This window comes from Gymnodraco acuticeps, unplaced genomic scaffold (assembly GCF_902827175.1).
Source record: "Gymnodraco acuticeps unplaced genomic scaffold, fGymAcu1.1, whole genome shotgun sequence".
NCBI classification, from domain to species: domain Eukaryota; kingdom Metazoa; phylum Chordata; class Actinopteri; order Perciformes; family Bathydraconidae; genus Gymnodraco; species Gymnodraco acuticeps.
The window spans coordinates 97,987-116,655 of NW_022990587.1; the positions used below are offsets into that span (position 1 = coordinate 97,987).

General features: G+C 42.3%; 1 protein-coding gene across 2 annotated transcripts; it reads left to right on the top strand.

Annotated features, from left to right (window-relative positions):
- Positions 1-761: 761 nt before the first annotated feature.
- Positions 762-11,867, top strand: LOC117554151 (neoverrucotoxin subunit alpha-like). Of its 2 annotated transcripts, none has more exons than XM_034228408.1 (4): positions 762-774; positions 887-959; positions 6,810-6,922; positions 7,465-11,867. In XM_034228408.1, the coding sequence occupies exons 3-4, from the start codon at positions 6,823-6,825 to the stop codon at positions 9,696-9,698; spliced, it is 2,334 nt and encodes a 777-aa protein (XP_034084299.1). In that variant the 5' UTR covers positions 762-774; positions 887-959; positions 6,810-6,822; the 3' UTR covers positions 9,699-11,867. The 2 variants fall into 2 exon arrangements, with proteins under 2 accessions (XP_034084299.1, XP_034084301.1); XM_034228410.1 differs by having other exon boundaries at positions 7,492-11,867.
- The last annotated feature ends 6,802 nt before the right edge of the window (positions 11,868-18,669 follow it).

Sequence of the window (18,669 nt, forward strand, 5' to 3'; positions counted from 1 at the left end):
AAACAGAAGGCCTGGAAAACCGAAAGGGTAATAATTCACTTCTTCAGGTCACGAGATCCCAAGGTTGTCACGCACACCCAAGGTTGTCACGCACACCCAAGGTTGTCACGCACACCCAAGGTTGTCACGCACACCCAAGGTTGTCACTCACACCCAAGGTTGTCACGCACACCCAAGGTTGACACGCACACCCAAGGTTGTCACGCACACCCAAGGTTGTCACTCACACCCAAGGTTGACACGCACACCCAAGGTTCTTTTACATATGCTTTATCAATAACTTCTACAAGCAGATGAAGTTCTTTAAAATCACAACATTTTCAGTTCAAAATGCTCCTTGTTTGAGAGTTTGCATAACAAATGTTACTAAACTTTAGTTTAGTTTTTTAGTAATACAAATGTTGGCGATATCAATCAGGTCATCTGCTCCGACTTTGAGACCTAGAGTCTTTGGATACAAGGTTTCAAAAATGTACAATCTTGTAAAATATTGACAAAGTTTTATTTTTATTTGAACTGTCTTCTACTAAAAACATTTCATTTTTTAAAATCCTGTAACATTTATCCTGCGTTTTTGACATTTATCCTATCACAAACGCATACGGACGGTGTGGACGTGTTGCAATATTCTGCAGGTAATTTCTTGGAAATCATCCAGGTTCTCCTCAGTTCCGCCTCCTGCTAATGAATAAAGATCTGGGGGCGTTTCTCTCTCAGAGACAATATAACCGGTGAAACTGCAGCACTGCCTCAGAGGATCACACACATCTCTAGGTAAGTACACCTAATGCTGTTTGTTAATGAGCTGATGCATGCCGTTTATCTTTACCGTGAAATCATGAGTTCTGCAGCTTCTTGTTTATAACAAATAACTTTTTATCCAAAGACTGTAAATATGATTTAAACTGAAGTAATGCTGTGTGCAACTGCACATCCTTCAAGAACTCAATTTCAGCAGGGTATGTACATACATTACAATAATATCATTTATTAAACAACATTTAAAAATGTTTTGAAATGGCTTCTTTTGCATTTTGATTATTATATATAAAGCATTTAACTACTGAAATGTATTACGTGCTAAAATATCTCAACAATTGTGATGCATAAATTCAGGCATTAGACCTTTAATCGGATGTTTAAAGAGAACAGTTGCACTTTAAATTGAGAATTCACTTTTTTTTCTGAGATGGGGACTAACACATAGTCGATTTAAATACTATTTGTGGTTTTAGAAGCTTTAGTTCAGTGGTTTATTTTGCTGATCTAGAAATCAGGATATTGCTGGTTCAATCCCGCTATCACACTCACTGCAGTCAACATGTCGAAGTATCCTTGGGCTGGATCCCTCACCCCAAATTACTCTGTACTGTAGGTAGCGTAAGTAATAAAAAGCGTTAGCCAAAAACCATGTTATGTAATACCTGGAGTTTGTGAAGTCAAAGCTTTTTCAAATTATCCTTGCACCTACATGTGACGTGTATAAATGTGCTCCTTCTAATTCAGACATCCGTGTCCCCTCCAACTGGGATAACCTTTTTGTTTTCCATGCAATTAAATTGTCTTTGCTTTTAAGGACCTAAACAAATGAGGAATTCATTATATTTCCTTGGCAGATGCTATCAAAGAAGATAAACTATCCATTTCTAAAGAGATTTTAACCCTTAGTTCTTAGATATTTCTGTAAATAAATGTATTTCAGTAAGACATTTATTATTTTATTTTTTAACACTTTAGTTATTGTTTTTTCCCACACATAACACAATAACAGGAGAGAATACAGAGTATAATTGCAGGTGCTATATAAAAAAGAAATACAAAAAAGATGACAAAACAATTATGACAACAATAACTAGAAAATGTATTTCCTGCAGAAAATGTGTGTGAATGCTGAACATTTGTGACTGAATTTAGCTGAAAATTCAGAAAAAGAGTGTGTCTGTGTGTGAGAGAGAGTGTATGTGTGTGTCTGTGTGTGTGAGAGAGAGAGTATGTGTGTGTCTGTGTGTGTGTGTGTGTGTGTGTGTGTGTGTGTGTGTGTGTGTGTGTGTGTGTGTGTGTGTGTGTGTGTGTGTGTGTGTGTGTGTGTGTGTGTGTGTGTGTGTGTGGCTCCAATCTGCCCAGCAACACCATGACAACCATCTGCAGCACTGAGTCCCATAAGAATGCATTGAGGATTATATCTGACAATTTTGCCACCTGTTCAAAAACTATGGCTCCTATAAAAAAAAAGAGCAGACCGTGAGCATCAGGGAACCCCAATGAACTGAAATATGTTGTTTTTTTTGGGTTTTGTGTGTAAAATGTGGAGATGGGAGCAGTTTGTCTAAAGTGTACTTCTCTCTGCTCTGAAGAAAGATCCAGAACAATTTAACATGGGAATCCATTGGGAGCTAGCTGGACTTTTTCTCTCTTCATGCCCTCAAGAGGCATTTTGTTGAATTTTTTTTCTTAATTTGTTTTTATTTTCCAACCTAGGGGGAGTGTAGGGTTTGGGAATTATGGCAAGTTTAAAACATTTTTGGGGGAGAATTTCAAGCACTGCTGCACTCTGTTTTGAGATCAAAGCACTCTAGAGTTAACGAGCTGCTCCATCAACTCAAATGTTAAAATCTGAAAAAGGGCTCTCTGCTAAGCTCCAAACTAAGTTCAATATCTCAAAAAGTTTAAAAGATATCAAAAATCTGAATAGGAATTGCTGAAGGTCTTGTGATCATTTGAAAGTTGGAATGAAGTGTCTGGCTGAAAGTATGTGGAAGGAGTAGCATTTGGAGCAAGGTGTAGGAAAACAGGATTTGAAGGCATCTCCCATTGACTTCAATGTTAAAAAAATAGTTTAAAAAGCTGAATATTTCAAAAAGTATGAAATATTTTGAAAAAGTTGAAAGTTTCCCATAAATTGCTGAAAAGGCTGAATAGTTTAATATTTGAATGGTTTCTGTAGTTGAAGGGGTTCTGCACTCTTCCATAATAGAGCAATACATTTGTGGCCAGCAATCATGGCCAGTTTGATTAGGCACACTTCATTGCTTTTGTGTGAAGGGATGTCAGAAATGTCACCTAACAGGGCTAAATTGGGTGTACAAGGAATCTCAAACCCAGAAATCTCTTTAAGAATCTCCCATATTGACCCCCAGTAGTGCTTTCATTTATCACAATCCCAGAAAATGTGAATTAGGCTGTCTGTCTCTGTAGTACTTCTAGAGCAAAGATCTGAAATAGATTAATTCATCCTATGAAGTATTTTTGGTGTAAAGTAGGTTCTGTGAATAATGTTAAACTGCAAAAGTTTATGTTGGCTGTTGAATGAGAAAGGGAGGGTCTCCTCACATAATGACTCCCATTTGAAGTCTCCAAATGTACAACTCAGGTCTTGCTCCCACTTGGTCCTATAATTCAGGGGTTTAACCTCTGTAAAGGCCATAATGCGGTTATATGTCAAGGAAAGTATACCTCGGGTGTTTAACTCCTTTTAGAACATTGTCAATTAGGAGAGACTTTAAGGGAGTGGAGTTTCCCCCATGAAGTGTGCTTAAAAAGGGTCTGACTTGCAAATATTTGAAGAAATTAGTAGTTGGGAGGCTGAAGGAATTACACAGCTGTCCAAAGGTCATAAGTAAGTTATTCTCGTAGAGGTCCCCAAATGTTTTGATTCCCTGGGTGTGCCACATCTTGGTTATCCCATCTCTAAGTGCACATGGCAAAGCAGGGTTGGTATGGAAGGGAGTATTGCAGTGTAGTACAATAACACTATTGAGATGTTTCTGTATATCAGACCATATTCTAGCTGTTTGATTCATAATAGGATTATCAGTACCATTCTTCAGAGTATGGAACGACCGAATAAAAGGGATGCCAGCCAGCGGCACGTCTAATGATTGGCACTGCTCTAAATGTTTCCAAGCAGGAGGGTTAGCTAGTTCTGTCTGCCAGATCCATAATGTCCTGCACTGAGCAGCCCAATAACAACGCTGAACATATGGAAGCTTTTAATCCTCCATGCTGGTATGTGTTGTAAAGAGTTCTGATCTTAATTCTAGGAACCCTTTTCTTCCAGATAAATGCAGATATCATTCTCTCCAATTTCTTGAAAAAATTATTATGTACAAATGTGGGAAGGGTTTGAAATAAGTAAAGGAATTTAGACAGTCATCTTAATGCAATTCACACGACCAATCAGGGAGATGGGCAACTGCATCCATCTGTCCAGGGCCCCGTCTCAGGTCGACTATTTTCATTTCCTCGCTCCTCGGTCCTCGGTCTCACCGGAAGTTGATTTGTCTGCGCCATCTTGAGTACCGTCCCATGGATCTTATTTCTGCCGGAGGAGCGAGGATCGAGGAGCGAGGAGCGATAACCGAGGAACCACCAGACCATCCTCCGATGAAATCCTCAGACACTCGCCCCGCCCCCTTACAGTGTATCGCTCACTGATTGGACGAGGCAGTGCATGCACTGATCTGATGCTTCTTGACATGAGAGCAGAGTGAAGAAAACACATGAACCTCACGGGACTCACTCCTCAGTTTATACCGTGTTTTGTTTCAATTCATGTTTCATTTAGTTACAAATATGTGATATATCTGAACAACAAAGTGGTCAAAAATCATTTTATTCATTTGTTGGAAACATTTTCATGATCGCTTTTTTCGTTTTACATTTTCATTTATTGTCATTTCCATTCAGTCATTAAGTGCTATTGAAATGTTAATGTGCTACATATCCACACAAACACACAAAGTGTGCAATCCAATGAATGTTCATCTAACTGGGTTTTGATAGATAACATATCTCTCTTTCTTCTCTCAATTATTTTATTTCTATTGTGCACTCTAATCAATATTAATCCAACTATTGTTCGTTTAAATACATTTTAAGAATGGCGTTTATCTTTTTTGAGAATTAGTTCTTATTTTATTTATTTGGGTCTACAACAGATGATACAAATGTGTGTGTCAGTAAATGTGTACTAACAGAGGCGGAGGGGTGTTTGTGGAAACAACGGGGACAGAGCTGCTGTCAGACGATCAGCTGTGCAGCGTCATCACAAACGGACGTCGCTTCACGTGACGCTACGGAGGAAAGGACGTCCCATTGCTCTTAAAACTCATTTCCCTGCTTCTCGTGTTTCCTTGCGTCTCTCCATGCTTCCCTGGTGGGAGGGACTAGTCGCAGGGAAACGACGCAAGTGAGGGACGCAAGGATTTCGTTTAACCGACCTGAGACGGGGCCCAGGTCCCTCGCTACCTCCTTAAGCAATACGTCGTAATTTAGTGAAAAAATGTTGTCTAATCTTTAGATCTAAGTATTTTACAAATTGAGTTTTCCACTATTAATGGAGTGATTAAACATGTCTAAAAGAGTGTCTATTAGTTTATTAGTAAATGTTTTGAAAAAATCTATTTGAAAAACCATCAGGTCCTGGGGCTTTCCCTGAAGATAAGCATGCTATAATACCTCCTGTTTGGTTATCTTTCTGTCAAGATCCTCCTTTGTTGCTTCCAATAATATAGGGATACTGAGACTGTCCAAAAATGAGAAGGCTTGGTTTATAAGCGAGGGTCCTCATGTAATCGGTGAGCTCTATGAAGAGAAGGCTGTAAACGCTGCCGTGATTAAACGCCATATCATGTTCCAAACCACATCAACATTATTTCTGAAACAGTATGGAGCTCAAACGCTTTCTCTCTTGCGGGTTTAACACAAGGACATTACGTTACATATATTCTCTCCAGTAAAGGTTAGCTCTGAGTGTTAGCGATGCTTGCTAATGTAAACACAGACCATATTACTCCCAAAACACGTCCCGCATTGTTTCTGATACAGCACATAGCTTGACATGTTCTTTATTCAGTGTTTACCGCTAGAACAGTGCCATTATATGTATTTTATAACAACTTTACTCTAAGTCACTTTCGTAGACATCCTGCTGAATACACAGACACACAGCTGCGGGAGGGGATTCAGCTAGACGACTGTATACGGGGGACGATAGGGCCGTGAGTGGAATGTTGCCAGGAGTTCAATGTAAATGCAGCCCACATTCGAGTAATGCGTCATGACGCAGCAAATCTGGATAAGCTCTGTTGTACTCCTGTTTGTAGGGATTTGGGTAAGGGGAAAAGAGAGAGGGTTTTATTTTCACTTTGTGCGTCTCCTTACACACCGGGGACACATTTATGTATAAAATACATCATAAAGTGCACTTTGCATAATAGGTGACCTTTAAAGCTTTACTTACTATCAATATTTGTATAAACAAAATGTATTAGCTGTCTGTAATGTGAGAGAGCTCGCTCACATGGACAAACAAAAAGAGATGTATTACTAGCTCTCGCAGTGTTTTGGGTATAAAACTCATTGCTCTGTGTCTCCTGTATTAATAAACACTTTGCTCACTTTTTGTTGTTAAGTTGATAATATATCAATGCTTTGCAAACAGCTTGTTCTGATGAAAAACTATAATTATTTAACATTAATTTAAACTTTTTATAATATAAGTGCTTTATTTTTTAAATGATGGGATGCATACATTAACCAGACAAATCAATTTAGTTTCTTTAAAACCACACTGACGTACAATTGATAACAAAATGTTTAATTTGTTGCATGTAGTAATTGGTTTGTTTCAGGATATTTTTAAACAAAAGGCTATCAAACAGTCTTTAAAATGGAAAACATTAAACTAATAACATTTGCATTCTAAGGTTTCAACCAAAAACAATATATTGTATTTAATGTTCGCCTTCAGAGGAGCAAACATAAAAAAACTGAGGTAAGTTCACTAAACATATGTTCTGTTTCTCTAGACAAGACTAAGAGATGGATTCTGAAGTCAACACAAAAATAAAAGTGGCAGCACTCGGCCGGCGATTCAGCCTAGGGATGCTGTACGACTGCCGCCAGGATTCCCTGGTCCCTGGTAAGAATCCATTATAGTTATTAAATGCATTTGAACAACAAAAAATGTGCAAAACGTATAATCTAAATATCTGTTATAAATCATATCTTCTCCTTTTCAGATTAATATATTTGATGCATGGTCCTTGTTTAAAAAGACAAAATACTAGGTTTTTACATGGGTACAAGCCTTATCAGGTTGTGGTCTGATCCAGTATATATGGCTCAATAAAGCTGTGACTCTCGAGTTTTAAAAAAAACATAGGTGTTCCTATTTTTTGAGAAAATATGAGTTAAAGGCTGCTCTGGCAATACGGAGAGACACACTTTTGTTTTATTGTCTTATTTTTAGAGAGGCAATTCAAATGAAAATTAGAGTAAGCCTCCAATTAAATGCCTATGAAATGACTCAAGCACAATTTTGCCACAGCACTATCAGATAGACACCTCATGACGTGTGAATAACTATCATTTTTAATTACTAACCTTTTAAAATTAAACTTAATTTAAACTTTATTTTGTGTTAAAAAAAATGAAGCCTTACTATCCTGCAATAAAAGGTAGTTGGATGTCTTCCTTTCTTTTTTACAGATGTGAAACTGTGGGACTGTGATGACCTGGAAAAATATACAAGAAAAAGACCAAAACCTAGCAGTGACTTTGAGATGGTTGCATCTGAATCATTTAAGGATAAATCTTCAGCACTAAATGTTGAAGCATCTCTGAAGGCGAGTTTCTTGGGTGGACTGGTAGAGGTTGGAGGATCAGCCAAATACCTGAACGATGGCAAGACTTCCAAAAATCATGCTAGAGTAACTCTGAAGTACCAAGCTACCACAACGCTCAAAGAACTGTCCATGAATCATCTTGGGGATGTTAAGAAACATCAGTTTGTGTTTGATCAAGGAATAGCAACACATGTAGTCACAGGTATCCTTTATGGCGCTCAAGCCTTCTTTGTCTTTGACCGTGAGGTGTCTGTCAACGAGAACCATCGAGACATTCAGGGCAACTTGAAGGTGATGATCAAGAACATTCCCTGCCTGTCAATAGAGGGTGAAGGCTCGCTGAAAATCGAAGACAAGGACAAAGCAAATGATGAGAAACTGTCCTGCAGATTCTATGGAGACTTTTTCGTTCCGAAACCTCCTACAACCTTTCAGGAGGCAGTAGAGGTGTACCAAAGTCTGCCAAAGCTGCTGGGAGCCAACGGGGAATACGCAGTACCAGTGAAGGTCTGGCTGTTGCCTCTGACATGTTTAGATTCTACTGCCGCTAAACTTGTCCGTCAGATAAGTATAGGATTAGTTGAAGAATGTCAGAGTGTCCTGGAGGACTTCAGTGACCTGGAAATGAGGTTCAACGATGCACTGAGAACCAAAACTGCACAGCAGTTCCCACAGATTGGAGAAAAACTCAAAACCTTCAAACAGAAGTGCTCTCAGTTCAAACTGGAATTCCAACAAACCCTGGCAAATAAACTTCCATCAATCCGAGGAGGAGGAGAAGAAGAAGCTGTGCTCGCAGAGGAACTGAGGAAGACATGTTCTTCTCCTTTCAACAGCAAGGACCTGAACGAGTGGATGGACTGTAAGGAGAGAGAAATCAACAAGATTGTTATCTTAGAAAATGATCTTCAGAAAGCAAAGCAGGCTTTGCTTTCTGACTTCACCTCGCAGGGAAATTATGAACCGTACCTCTCAGCTTTTCCCAGATTTGGAGGTGAGGACATCACCTCTGTTGAGTCCTGTGTCAGAGGAGAGAACGGCTGGAAACAAGAGACAGCATCCAGAGCTGAAGAAGTCCCAGTGAGCGGCCTGAGTCCTATCACAGAGTTCAGGTCCAGATGCAGGGCAGAGACACCAGTAGGTGCCGGGCCAGCCAATGAAGTCGTCTCACCTGCACGTCTTGCAGAATCCCTCAAAAGTAAAAGCAAGAGGATCAACTCTGAATCTCCCTCAGTTTACAAACTGCCTCTGACAGAAGAAGATCTGAACATCGAAGGATGCCGGAGGTACAACTTTGGCAAAGAAAGTATGATGTCAAATCTCGCAATAATGCTTGTTGGAGCAACTGGATCTGGAAAGTCCACTCTGATCAATGGACTCATCAACTACATCGTTGGTGTAGAGTGGGAGGACGATTTCAGATTCAAGTTAGTTGTCGAGGATCAGTCGAGATCTCAAGCTGAGAGCCAGACCTCTGAAGTCACTGTGTACAACATCAACCACCAAGAGGGCTTTAAAACCCCTTTCTCTCTGACCATCATTGATACTCCAGGCTTTGGAGGTACGAGAGGAATAAAAAGAGACAAGGAGATCACAGAACAAATCAGGAGGCTTTTTACTTCTGTGAATGGAGTCAGTGAGATTGATGCGGTGTGTGTTGTCACCCAGGCCTCTCTTGCCCGACTAACAGCCACACAACGATATGTGTTTGAGTCTGTGCTCTCCATCTTTGGCAAAGACGTGGCAGAGAATATCCAGATGCTGGTCACCTTTGCAGATGGCAAGCAGCCACCTGTTCTTGAGACAATAAAGAAGTCTGGGATTCCATGTCCAAAAGATTACCTAGGTCTTCCAGTTCACTTCACATTCAACAACTCAGCGTTGTTTGCAGACAACAGAAGCAGCAGTGATCGGGCCTGTGAGGAGAATTCTGATGAGGAAGATGAGGATGATGATGACTTTGACGAAATGTTTTGGAAGATGGGCATCAAAAGTATGGAGAAGTTCTTCAATGCTTTGGCTAAAATGACAACCAAAAGCTTTCTCATCAGGGACTATGTAAAAGTATAAAAAGATAAGCATACACTGGAAGAGCTTAAAGGTCCCATGTCCTGCTTTTCCGGTTCTTACCCGTCCCCTTGTGTGTTATGTAGCTTTTTCTGCATGTAAACGGTCTGCAGTCACAAACCCTGTAGCGAGAAAAACTCTAACACAGAATATACCTGTCTATGCTGCCCCAGAACGCCTCGTTGGACATTTTTTTTTGACTTTTTTTTCTTCCGGGAACCAAGTGACGTAACGACGACCCCATGGTCCGTGGAGCTCCTCACACACCAGGATCCCTTGGCGTCACTATCAAACGCAGTGGGGGACCTTTAGCGTACATTTTCAACTATCAGGGAGTCCCATTGACTTCCATAGAGCTCCCTGAACATTGGTAATAGACGAGTTGTGATGGCGGATACATTCTCTCTGCAGACCCATTCTCACAGCGTTATAAACCTTTTTCTTTCTCAATATCAAGCCACACTTATTGTTTTTACTTCGGCTGTGAGTGTGCTCAGGATGAGTTCAGGATGAGTTTCGCGCCGTCTCGCTGTCTTGCTGTCTCGCAGACCCCACGCAGCAACCAGGAAAACGACACCAGTAACCCAGCTCACACTGTCCGCTCCTCGAGCCTCAAAGGGCGGAGCAGCGAGCCCCCCAACCTCCCCCCAACACGGCCCCAGACCCCACGCAATCAGAGCACAGTGGGCTCATAGGGAGGGGGGGGGGGGGGGCAGGAGCTCCAACAAGCCGTGTAGGACAGAGAGTGAATACACAGACTATACAGAGATGCTGTTTGAGAAACCATTGTGAGTTTAGAACAATGTGAATCTATTCTAGTCGACCTCAACAATGGAATTATGATCAGTAGTGTAAGAGAATATTTTAATCTGATCTTCACAAGTAGAAATGACCATGGGACCTTTAAAGTCAAGAACAATAAAGCTGCGAAAGAAAAAATGAGTGTTCAGGAGTTGATTGAGAGTCGAGAGGAGGAGATCGATCACCTCCAAGAGATGATAGTGTCCCTCATGGATCAGTCATCTCACTCTTTAACTCGTCTGCAAGAGATCGCCCTGAGCCCTAACCCTCTGACCACTCCAGATTACATTGACATGCTGATTGAAGGAGAAAAGGCTGAGGCCAAAGTGACAATAACAATGTATATGTCCAGTTGAGCAGTATGACAATTAGTACATTACATTTAGCGTGCACATATTTTATTGTTACGATGCTAACATGCCAACATTTAGCTAATTGTCATGCAAAAGATAGCATTACATGTTATCATACAAAAATGATATCTTACACTTCCAGAACATTTGACCAGCTGTAAATAATTTCATTTAGAATTGGCACCAAATGTATTCATTCAACTTTTTTTAATTGGCCAAAAACATCACTGACCACTGTTTTTTATTTGACATAAAATGTCAGTGATTGACCTCTGTCCACTAGAGCATTGGTGCGAATAATTATTGCAGCACACATGAATCTTCGTGTAGTAATACTTTATTACATACTTAAGATTGACGTTTATACAAATGCTTTTTGTGTTTATTTTGTCTTGAAAAACATGCGATAACAAAATAACAGTTTATTAATTATTAAATTAGTATACTTATTCTTTATAGGATCCCATAGCACTAGCATGAGCATTCTTCCCGGGGTCCAAACACACAGTCAAACAAGCAGCTCATCATTTTATGCCATTTCCAATTGAACATGAAGTGAAAACGAAAAAAACATCATCCTATTTCAACCATCATTAAGCCAAACATAGTTGTACATACCCAAACAAAGTTTAATTATACTTTATGATAGGGAGATTTTTTTTAGCAAACTTTTGAAATGTACTTAGTAATTTTCCTGAATGCGATGGAATGGCAATGAATACCAGCTCTTATATATGAATGTTTTATGTTTGATTAAGTTTTTAATAACATGTACCTTCCTTCTGTTGCATGTCGTGTTTGATAGTTATGTTGAGCAAAATCCATGATGCGTTCTGTATTCATCTTTTTTTGATTCCCTTTTCTTCTGTTTTAATTACTGTTTTAATTACAAAAAAGGACAAGTTGATAATTGAAAAATGCTAATAAAATACCAATATGTTTTGGTGTTACTGGAAACCGTACTTAATTATTTTAATATGATGTAATTGAGTTGTGACAATAAAGTGATTTTGTTGGATATGTGTTGTTCTCTTTCAGTCTCATCAGCTATATTTGTTATTCTTTAGCTCCTCTCCTAAATCATCCATATTTTTGCAATTAAACATCTTTTTCTAAAGTCATTTTTAAGTTTCACATTATTTTAAGTTTCACTTACATGTAACAACGTTTTTATTTTCCATATCAGTGAGCAAACAAAGTGTTTTTTAGTTATTAGACAATTTAGAGAATGGCGATGTTTGTTCTGATTCTTTAAACATTATAAATACATATATTTGTTGTTACTAAAGTAATTGACAAGGATAAATAATATATAAAACATGTGTTTTGCATTATAAAGGTTGAGTTAAGAAATATAAAATCATCAGAGTTGCTGAAAGCAGTCAGAGTTTATTTGTCTTTAGACGAGATGGTTTAAGTAATAGTTATTTCAAAAAGTAATGGGAGTATTTTTGATTGATAAGAACTAGGGGAAAAAATAAAGTATTGATTGATTGTGTCTTCCTGTCCATCATTGCCAAAGGCAAAGACCAATGATCAATGACAGAAAATAAACTTCAATAAACAGAACAATTGTCCCCTTCTGAGGTGCCTGGCATTGGCGCTGTGTCATCTACAGGGTTACCAGTATTAGTATACAGGAAGTCATGATAATAACCATTTGTATTTGATAAGAGGAATATGAGGGGGCCTGGGAATACGCTTATCCGGTCTACATGTGTTTTGTAGACTTGGAGAAGGCGTATGACCGAGTTCCCAGGGAGTTACTGTGGGAGGTGCTGCGGGAGTATGGGGTGAGGGGGTCTCTACTCAGGGCCATCCAATCTCTGTACTCCCAAAGCGAGAGCTGTGTCCGGGTCCTCGGCAGTAAGTCGGACCCATTTCCGGTGAGGGTTGGCCTCCGCCAGGGCTGCGCTTTGTCACCAATCCTGTTTGTAATATACATGGATCGGATTTCGAGGCGTAGTCATGGGGGAGGGGGTCTGCAGTTCGGTGGACTAAGGATTGCACCACTGCTTTTTGCAGATGATGTGGTTCTAATGGCTTCATCGGTCTGCGACCTTCAGCACTCACTGGATCGGTTCGCAACCGAGTGTGAAGCGGCTGGGATGAGGATCAGCACCTCCAAATCTGAGGCCATGGTTCTCAGCAGGAAACCGATGGACTGTCCACTTCAAGTAGGGAATGAGTCCTTACCCCAAGTGAAGGAGTTCAAGTATCTCGGGGTCTTGTTCTCGAGTGAGGGAACAATGGAGCGTGAGATGGGCCGGAGAATCGGAGCAGCGGGAGCGGTACTGCAGTCGCTTTACCGCACCGTTGTGACGAAAAGGGAGCTGAGCCAGAAGGCAAAGCTCTCTGTCTACCGGGCCATTTTCGTTCCTACCCTCACCTATGGTCATGAAGGATGGGTCATGACCGAAAGAACGAGATCGCGGATACAAGCGGCCGAGATGGGTTTTCTCCGCAGGGTGGCTGGTGTCTCCCTTAGGGATAAGGTGAGAAGTTCGGTCATCAGGGAGGGACTCGGAGTTGAGCCGCTCCTCCTTCGCGTCGAAAGGAGCCAGTTGAGGTGGTTCGGGCACCTAGTTAGGATGCCACCTGGGCGCCTCCCTAGGGAGGTGTTCCAGGCACGTCCAGCTGGGAAGAGACCAAGGGGTAGACCTAGGACCAGGTGGAGGGATTATATCTCTTCGCTGGCCTGGGAGCGCCTTGGGATCCCCCAGTCAGAGCTGGTTGATGTCGCCAGGGAAAAGAAAGTTTGGGGCTCTCTGCTGGAACTGCTACCCCCGCGACCCGACCACGGATAAGCGGAAGAAGATGGATGGATGGAAGAGGAATATTAATATTTCTTCACAATTACCTATAAGAGAAGATGAAAATCGTCTAAATGGAGTTGTCAAGGCCTTCGAATTTGGAATAAACTGTTCTCTTATAATGAGAAAAAAATCATGTTGACCCGTAATATTACGAAAAAGACAAAAGGATAAACCAGAACCACTTCAGATCTTACCTTTCTAAAAACAAGCAGCTATAATATTTGAGGGAAACATGTTTCTGTAAAGTAAAGGTTAGCCTAGTTTACATCGCGCCAATGACACGCGTTTCTGCAGCGACCTGGGCACAACAACGGTCACTCAACGCATCTAGACTTCTTCGCTGCAAGAGACTTTATCAATCCTGCTCGAGGCAAGTACACAGATGAGGAATAATACATTAAAACCCAGTAAAAATGAACAACACCTCTAGAATAACAAAACAGGACAATTAAATGCAGACTTTTAAACATCCGATATTTGTCATCTATGGTAGATGTAGTAGTCAATGGTTTACAAACAGAAAAACAGGTTGATTTCTGTTGTCTCACTGAAACTTGGCTGAGACATATGTCAGCATTAATGAGGCCATCCACCCTGTCATTTTGTACACTATCTCATTTTGCTAGTCACTGGTCAAGGAGATGGAGTCGCAGCCATCTTTGACTCAAACATACTAATCGTTACAAAACCAACATTACATTTGAATTCTTTTGAAAGCCTAGTAATTAGTCTAACGCATCCAACCTGGAAAACACTGCAGCCAATCTTATACAGTCTATCGCGCACCAAGTCCTTATTCATAATTCCTTTCTAACATTTATGAACTTTTCATAGGTTTAGTCCTCAAAACAAATAAAGTCATTATTGTGGGTGACTTTAATATTCATGTTGATGATGATCCTCTTTATTAGATTCAATTAATCAAAATGTACACAAACCAACTCACTGTTCTAATCCAACCCTAGAACTTGTATTGACATATGGTATTGACATTGAGCATTTATTAGTCTGTGCACATAACCCGCTTTTTCTGACCACTTTTTAATAACTGGTGATGTACTGTTACTGGACTAGAAGGAACTTTTTCATGAAAAATGAAAAATGTTATGATACAAAATGAACCTTCCCTTAGCCAGCACTGAAGTGTCTTCAACCACTGGTACCTTAAAGGTCCCATGTCATGGCCATTTCCACTGATCATAATTCCCAGTGGCGGCCGGCCCATAGTGGCACTAGGGGCGCCGCCCCACCTCTTCCCACATACACAAAAACATATTAAAAAAAATATTAAATGAAAAAATATATATTTAAAAAAAAAAAAATTAAAAAAAATATATATTTTATATTTTTATTTTTAATGAACAAGGTAAATATCATACAATTGGTATCAGTAAAATGTATAATCTACAATAAAATCTGGTTTAAAATGGTGTTACGATGTCTAAAGTAACTGATAAGTCACATGTTTCCTGCCTGCCTTGCCCGTGGCATTAGTTTATCATTACCGGGCGGAGCCCCCGAGACAAACAGCAGCAACCAGCACGTTGCAAAAATCTCAATAGTAAACTGTGCCGCCGAAACATAATTTCAGCCAATCAGCGCCGTCAAATATTTTGGTCACGAGGGCGCTCACGTTGGCGCCCACGTTGGCGCCCACGTTGCTTACGTGCGTTGACATGAGTTGTTTTTTAGACTTGTGAGTGAACAAGGTGATGAGAATGGCTTCGTGTGCAGGTGGAGTCGCCGGACCTCGGTCCCCGCCCAATTCCGTTCAAGAGCTACTCTCCAATCCTTTCGAAAGGAGAAGTTTGGGAGATAAACTGTTGCATAAAGACCTTGGACCGGACCAACCCGATATCACAGCAATTTCGTGAAAAAGACAAAACGAATCAACGAGGCTTCTCACGTAGCTGGTACACCAGAAAGGCATGGCTAGCTGGATGCAAACAGGTAAATGCTGTCTTTTGTTTCCCATGCTTGCTCTTCAAACAGCCGGCGACAGATACGATCTGTTCAGAAACTAGACAAAAGTTAAACAAGAACAAACCACAGACTGCCTGTGTCATGGAGAATACAGTCGCTGGTTTATTTATGTCTGTAGGCCGTTGTTGTGAGTGTGGACGGTCGGAGCATATATAACGTTAGCTTAGCCAAGCTCCATTCAGAAAACACGCATTTTAAAAGGGTTTTTCGCCTGCCGTCTGTCTGCAGACTTGTCAAAGCATTAATTCATGGTTTTTACTAACCGGTATCAGTATGTTGTTACTTCGCCATCATTTTGAAACGTGTATGACAATTAAATCACGGTAAAATATGTTCATCTTGTTGTAGTTGTAGCCCCCTTGCCAGCGATTCTCTCTCTAGTTTAGCATGCTCAGCCCGACTCAGCCTGGTTGTTCCTGGCCCTAGAACCACGATTTTATGGGGCCAGAAAAACTGTGAATTAGGACCCGCTAGCCGGTACTAGGCCAAGTGGAAACGCAACCAAAAACGGGCCCCGCACGGCTCGGCACTGTCTGTGTCATGGCGAATACAGTCGCTGGTTTATTTATGTATGGAGGCCGTTGTTATGAGTCTCAAGTCCCTACCCAATGTCCTGGTCCGTTGGAGGTTCCGCTGGGGGTCCTGCCAACTCCATGTCCTGTCTCGTTGGAGGTCCCGCCGACTACTCTCCTGCCGGGGGTCCTGCCAACCCTTTGTCCTGTACCGCTGGAGCCCCCACCGACTACTCTCCTGCCGGGGGTCCTGCCAACCCATTGTCCTGTCCCGTTGGAGGTCCCGCCGTCTACTCTCCTGCCGGGGGTCCTGCCAACCCTTTGTCCTGTCTCGTTGGAGGTCCCGCCGTCTACTCTCCTGCCGGGGGTCCTGCCAACCCTTTGTCCTGTGCCGTTGGAGGCCCCGCCGACTACTCTCCTGCCGGGGGTCCTGCCAACCCTTTGTCCTGTGCCATTGGAGGCCCCGCCGACTATTCTCCAACCGGGGGTCCTGCCAGCTCCTTGTCCTGTTCCGTTGGAGGCCCCGCCATCCTCTGTCTCGCCGGGGGTCCTGCCAATCCCGTGTCCTGGTCCTCTTCCGTGGGGGATCCTGCCGAGGCCTGTCCCACCAGCTCCGGTTCCTGTCCGGCCGACACCGGGTCCTGCCCGGCCTCCGGCGCTGGCCCGTCAGCGCCTTCCTGCCCGGCCTCCGGAGCTCTCTGGTCTTCGCCCTCGAGCCCGGCCCCCTGAGAGCCGCGGTCTTTGTCCTCGAGCCCGGCCCCCTGACTCTTCCTGCCGCTGCCCTCGTCCTCGAGCCCGGCCCCCTGACTCTTCCTGCCGCTGCCTTCGCCCTCATGCTCGGCCGCCCGAGTCACCCACCTTAGACTCTGCCTTGCCCCCGGGCCGTCCGCCCGAATCCCCCTTTTTTAATTCTGCCTTGCCCCCGGGCCGTCTGCCCGAGATCCCTTCCTGGTCCTCTGCTGTGCCTCTGGGCGGTCAGCTCAGTCCCATCCTCCTGACCCCCTCCACCCACCCTGGTGGCCTAATGATACGTCCCTCCTCCGGACCCCCTCCACCCACCCTGCTTGAGGTTTTGGACTTTTGTGTTTTTTTTTTTGGGACGTCTGGGATCCGTCCCTTGAGGGGGGGGGGGGGGGGGGTACTGTCACGATCTGTCTTTATGGTGTTTTGTCTTGTCTTGTTTCATGTTTTATGTTGAAAGGTCTTCACTTCCTGTCTTGCCTGTTTCTGTCTGCGTTGTGTCTTGTTTAAATCTGTCTGTGGTTCTCGGTCGTTAGTTTCCCTGGTGTGTCTAATTTACCCGATTGTGTTCACCTGGTGTCCCTGTGTTTTCTCCTCCCTCCTCACCTGTGTCTTGTTTCTGTGATTAGTCTTGTGTGTATTTAAGTTCTGGTTTTTCTGTCTGTCTTTGTCGGTTCGTCTTTTGTCATGACTTGTTCGTCGGTGAGTGTTCTGTTTTGTCGTTGTTATCACCTAGCCTTGAAATAAAGGAATTGTCACTTTATTCTGCATTTGGGTCCTACCTGCTTCCCACACCGTGACAAGCTGTGCATACATATTATTGACTTAGCTAGCAGCAGTGTGTGAGGTTATCAAAATCTCAGATAAATGATTGATAAAACCTACCTCTAGTGAATATACAGTGGGGCAAAAAAGTATTTACTCAGCCACCAATTGTGCAAGTTCTCCCACTTAAAAAGATGAGACCTGTAATGTTCATCCTAGGTACACTTCAACTATGAGAGACAGAATGGGGGGAAAGAATCCAGGAAATCACATTGTAGGATTTTTAATGAATTACTTGGTAAATCCCTCGGTAAAATAAGTATTTGGTCACCTACAAACAAACAAGATGTCTGGCTCTCACAGACCTGTACCTTCTTCTTTAAGAGCCTCCTCTGTCCTCCACTCATTAACTGTATTAATGGCACCTGTTTGAACTCGTTATCAGTATAAAAGACACCTGTCCACAACCTCAAACAGTCACACTCCAAACTCCACTATGGCCAAGACCAAAGAGCTGTCAAAGGACACCAGAAACTAAATTGTAGACCTGCACCAGGCTGGGAAGACTGAATCTGCAATAGGTAAGCAGCTTGGTGTGAAGAAATCAACTGTGGGAGCAATTATTAGAAAATGGAAGACATACAAGACCACTGATAATCTCCCTCGATCTGGGGCTCCACGCAAGATCTGACCCTGTGGGGTCAAAATGATCACAAGAACGGTGAGCAAAGATCCCAGAACCACACGGGGGGACCTAGTCAATGACCTGCAGAGAGCTGGGACCAAAGTAACAAAGGCTACCATCAGTAACACACTACGCCGCCAGGGACTCAAACCCTGCAGTGCCAGACGTGTCCCCCTGCTTAAGCCAGTACATGTCCAGGCCCGTCTGAAGTTTGCTAGAGAGCATTTAGATGATCCAGAAGAGGATTGGGAGAATGTCATATGGTCAGATGAAACCAAAATAGAACTTTTTGGTGAAAACTCAACTAGACGTGTTTGG

Coding starts and splice junctions, on each gene's coding strand:
- LOC117554151 (XM_034228408.1), top strand. CDS start 6,823: ATGGATTCTGAAGTCAACACAAAAATAAAAGTGGCAGCACTCGGCCGG. Junction 6,923..7,464: donor CCAGGATTCCCTGGTCCCTG/GTAAGAATCCAT, acceptor AATAAAAGGTAG/TTGGATGTCTTCCTTTCTTT.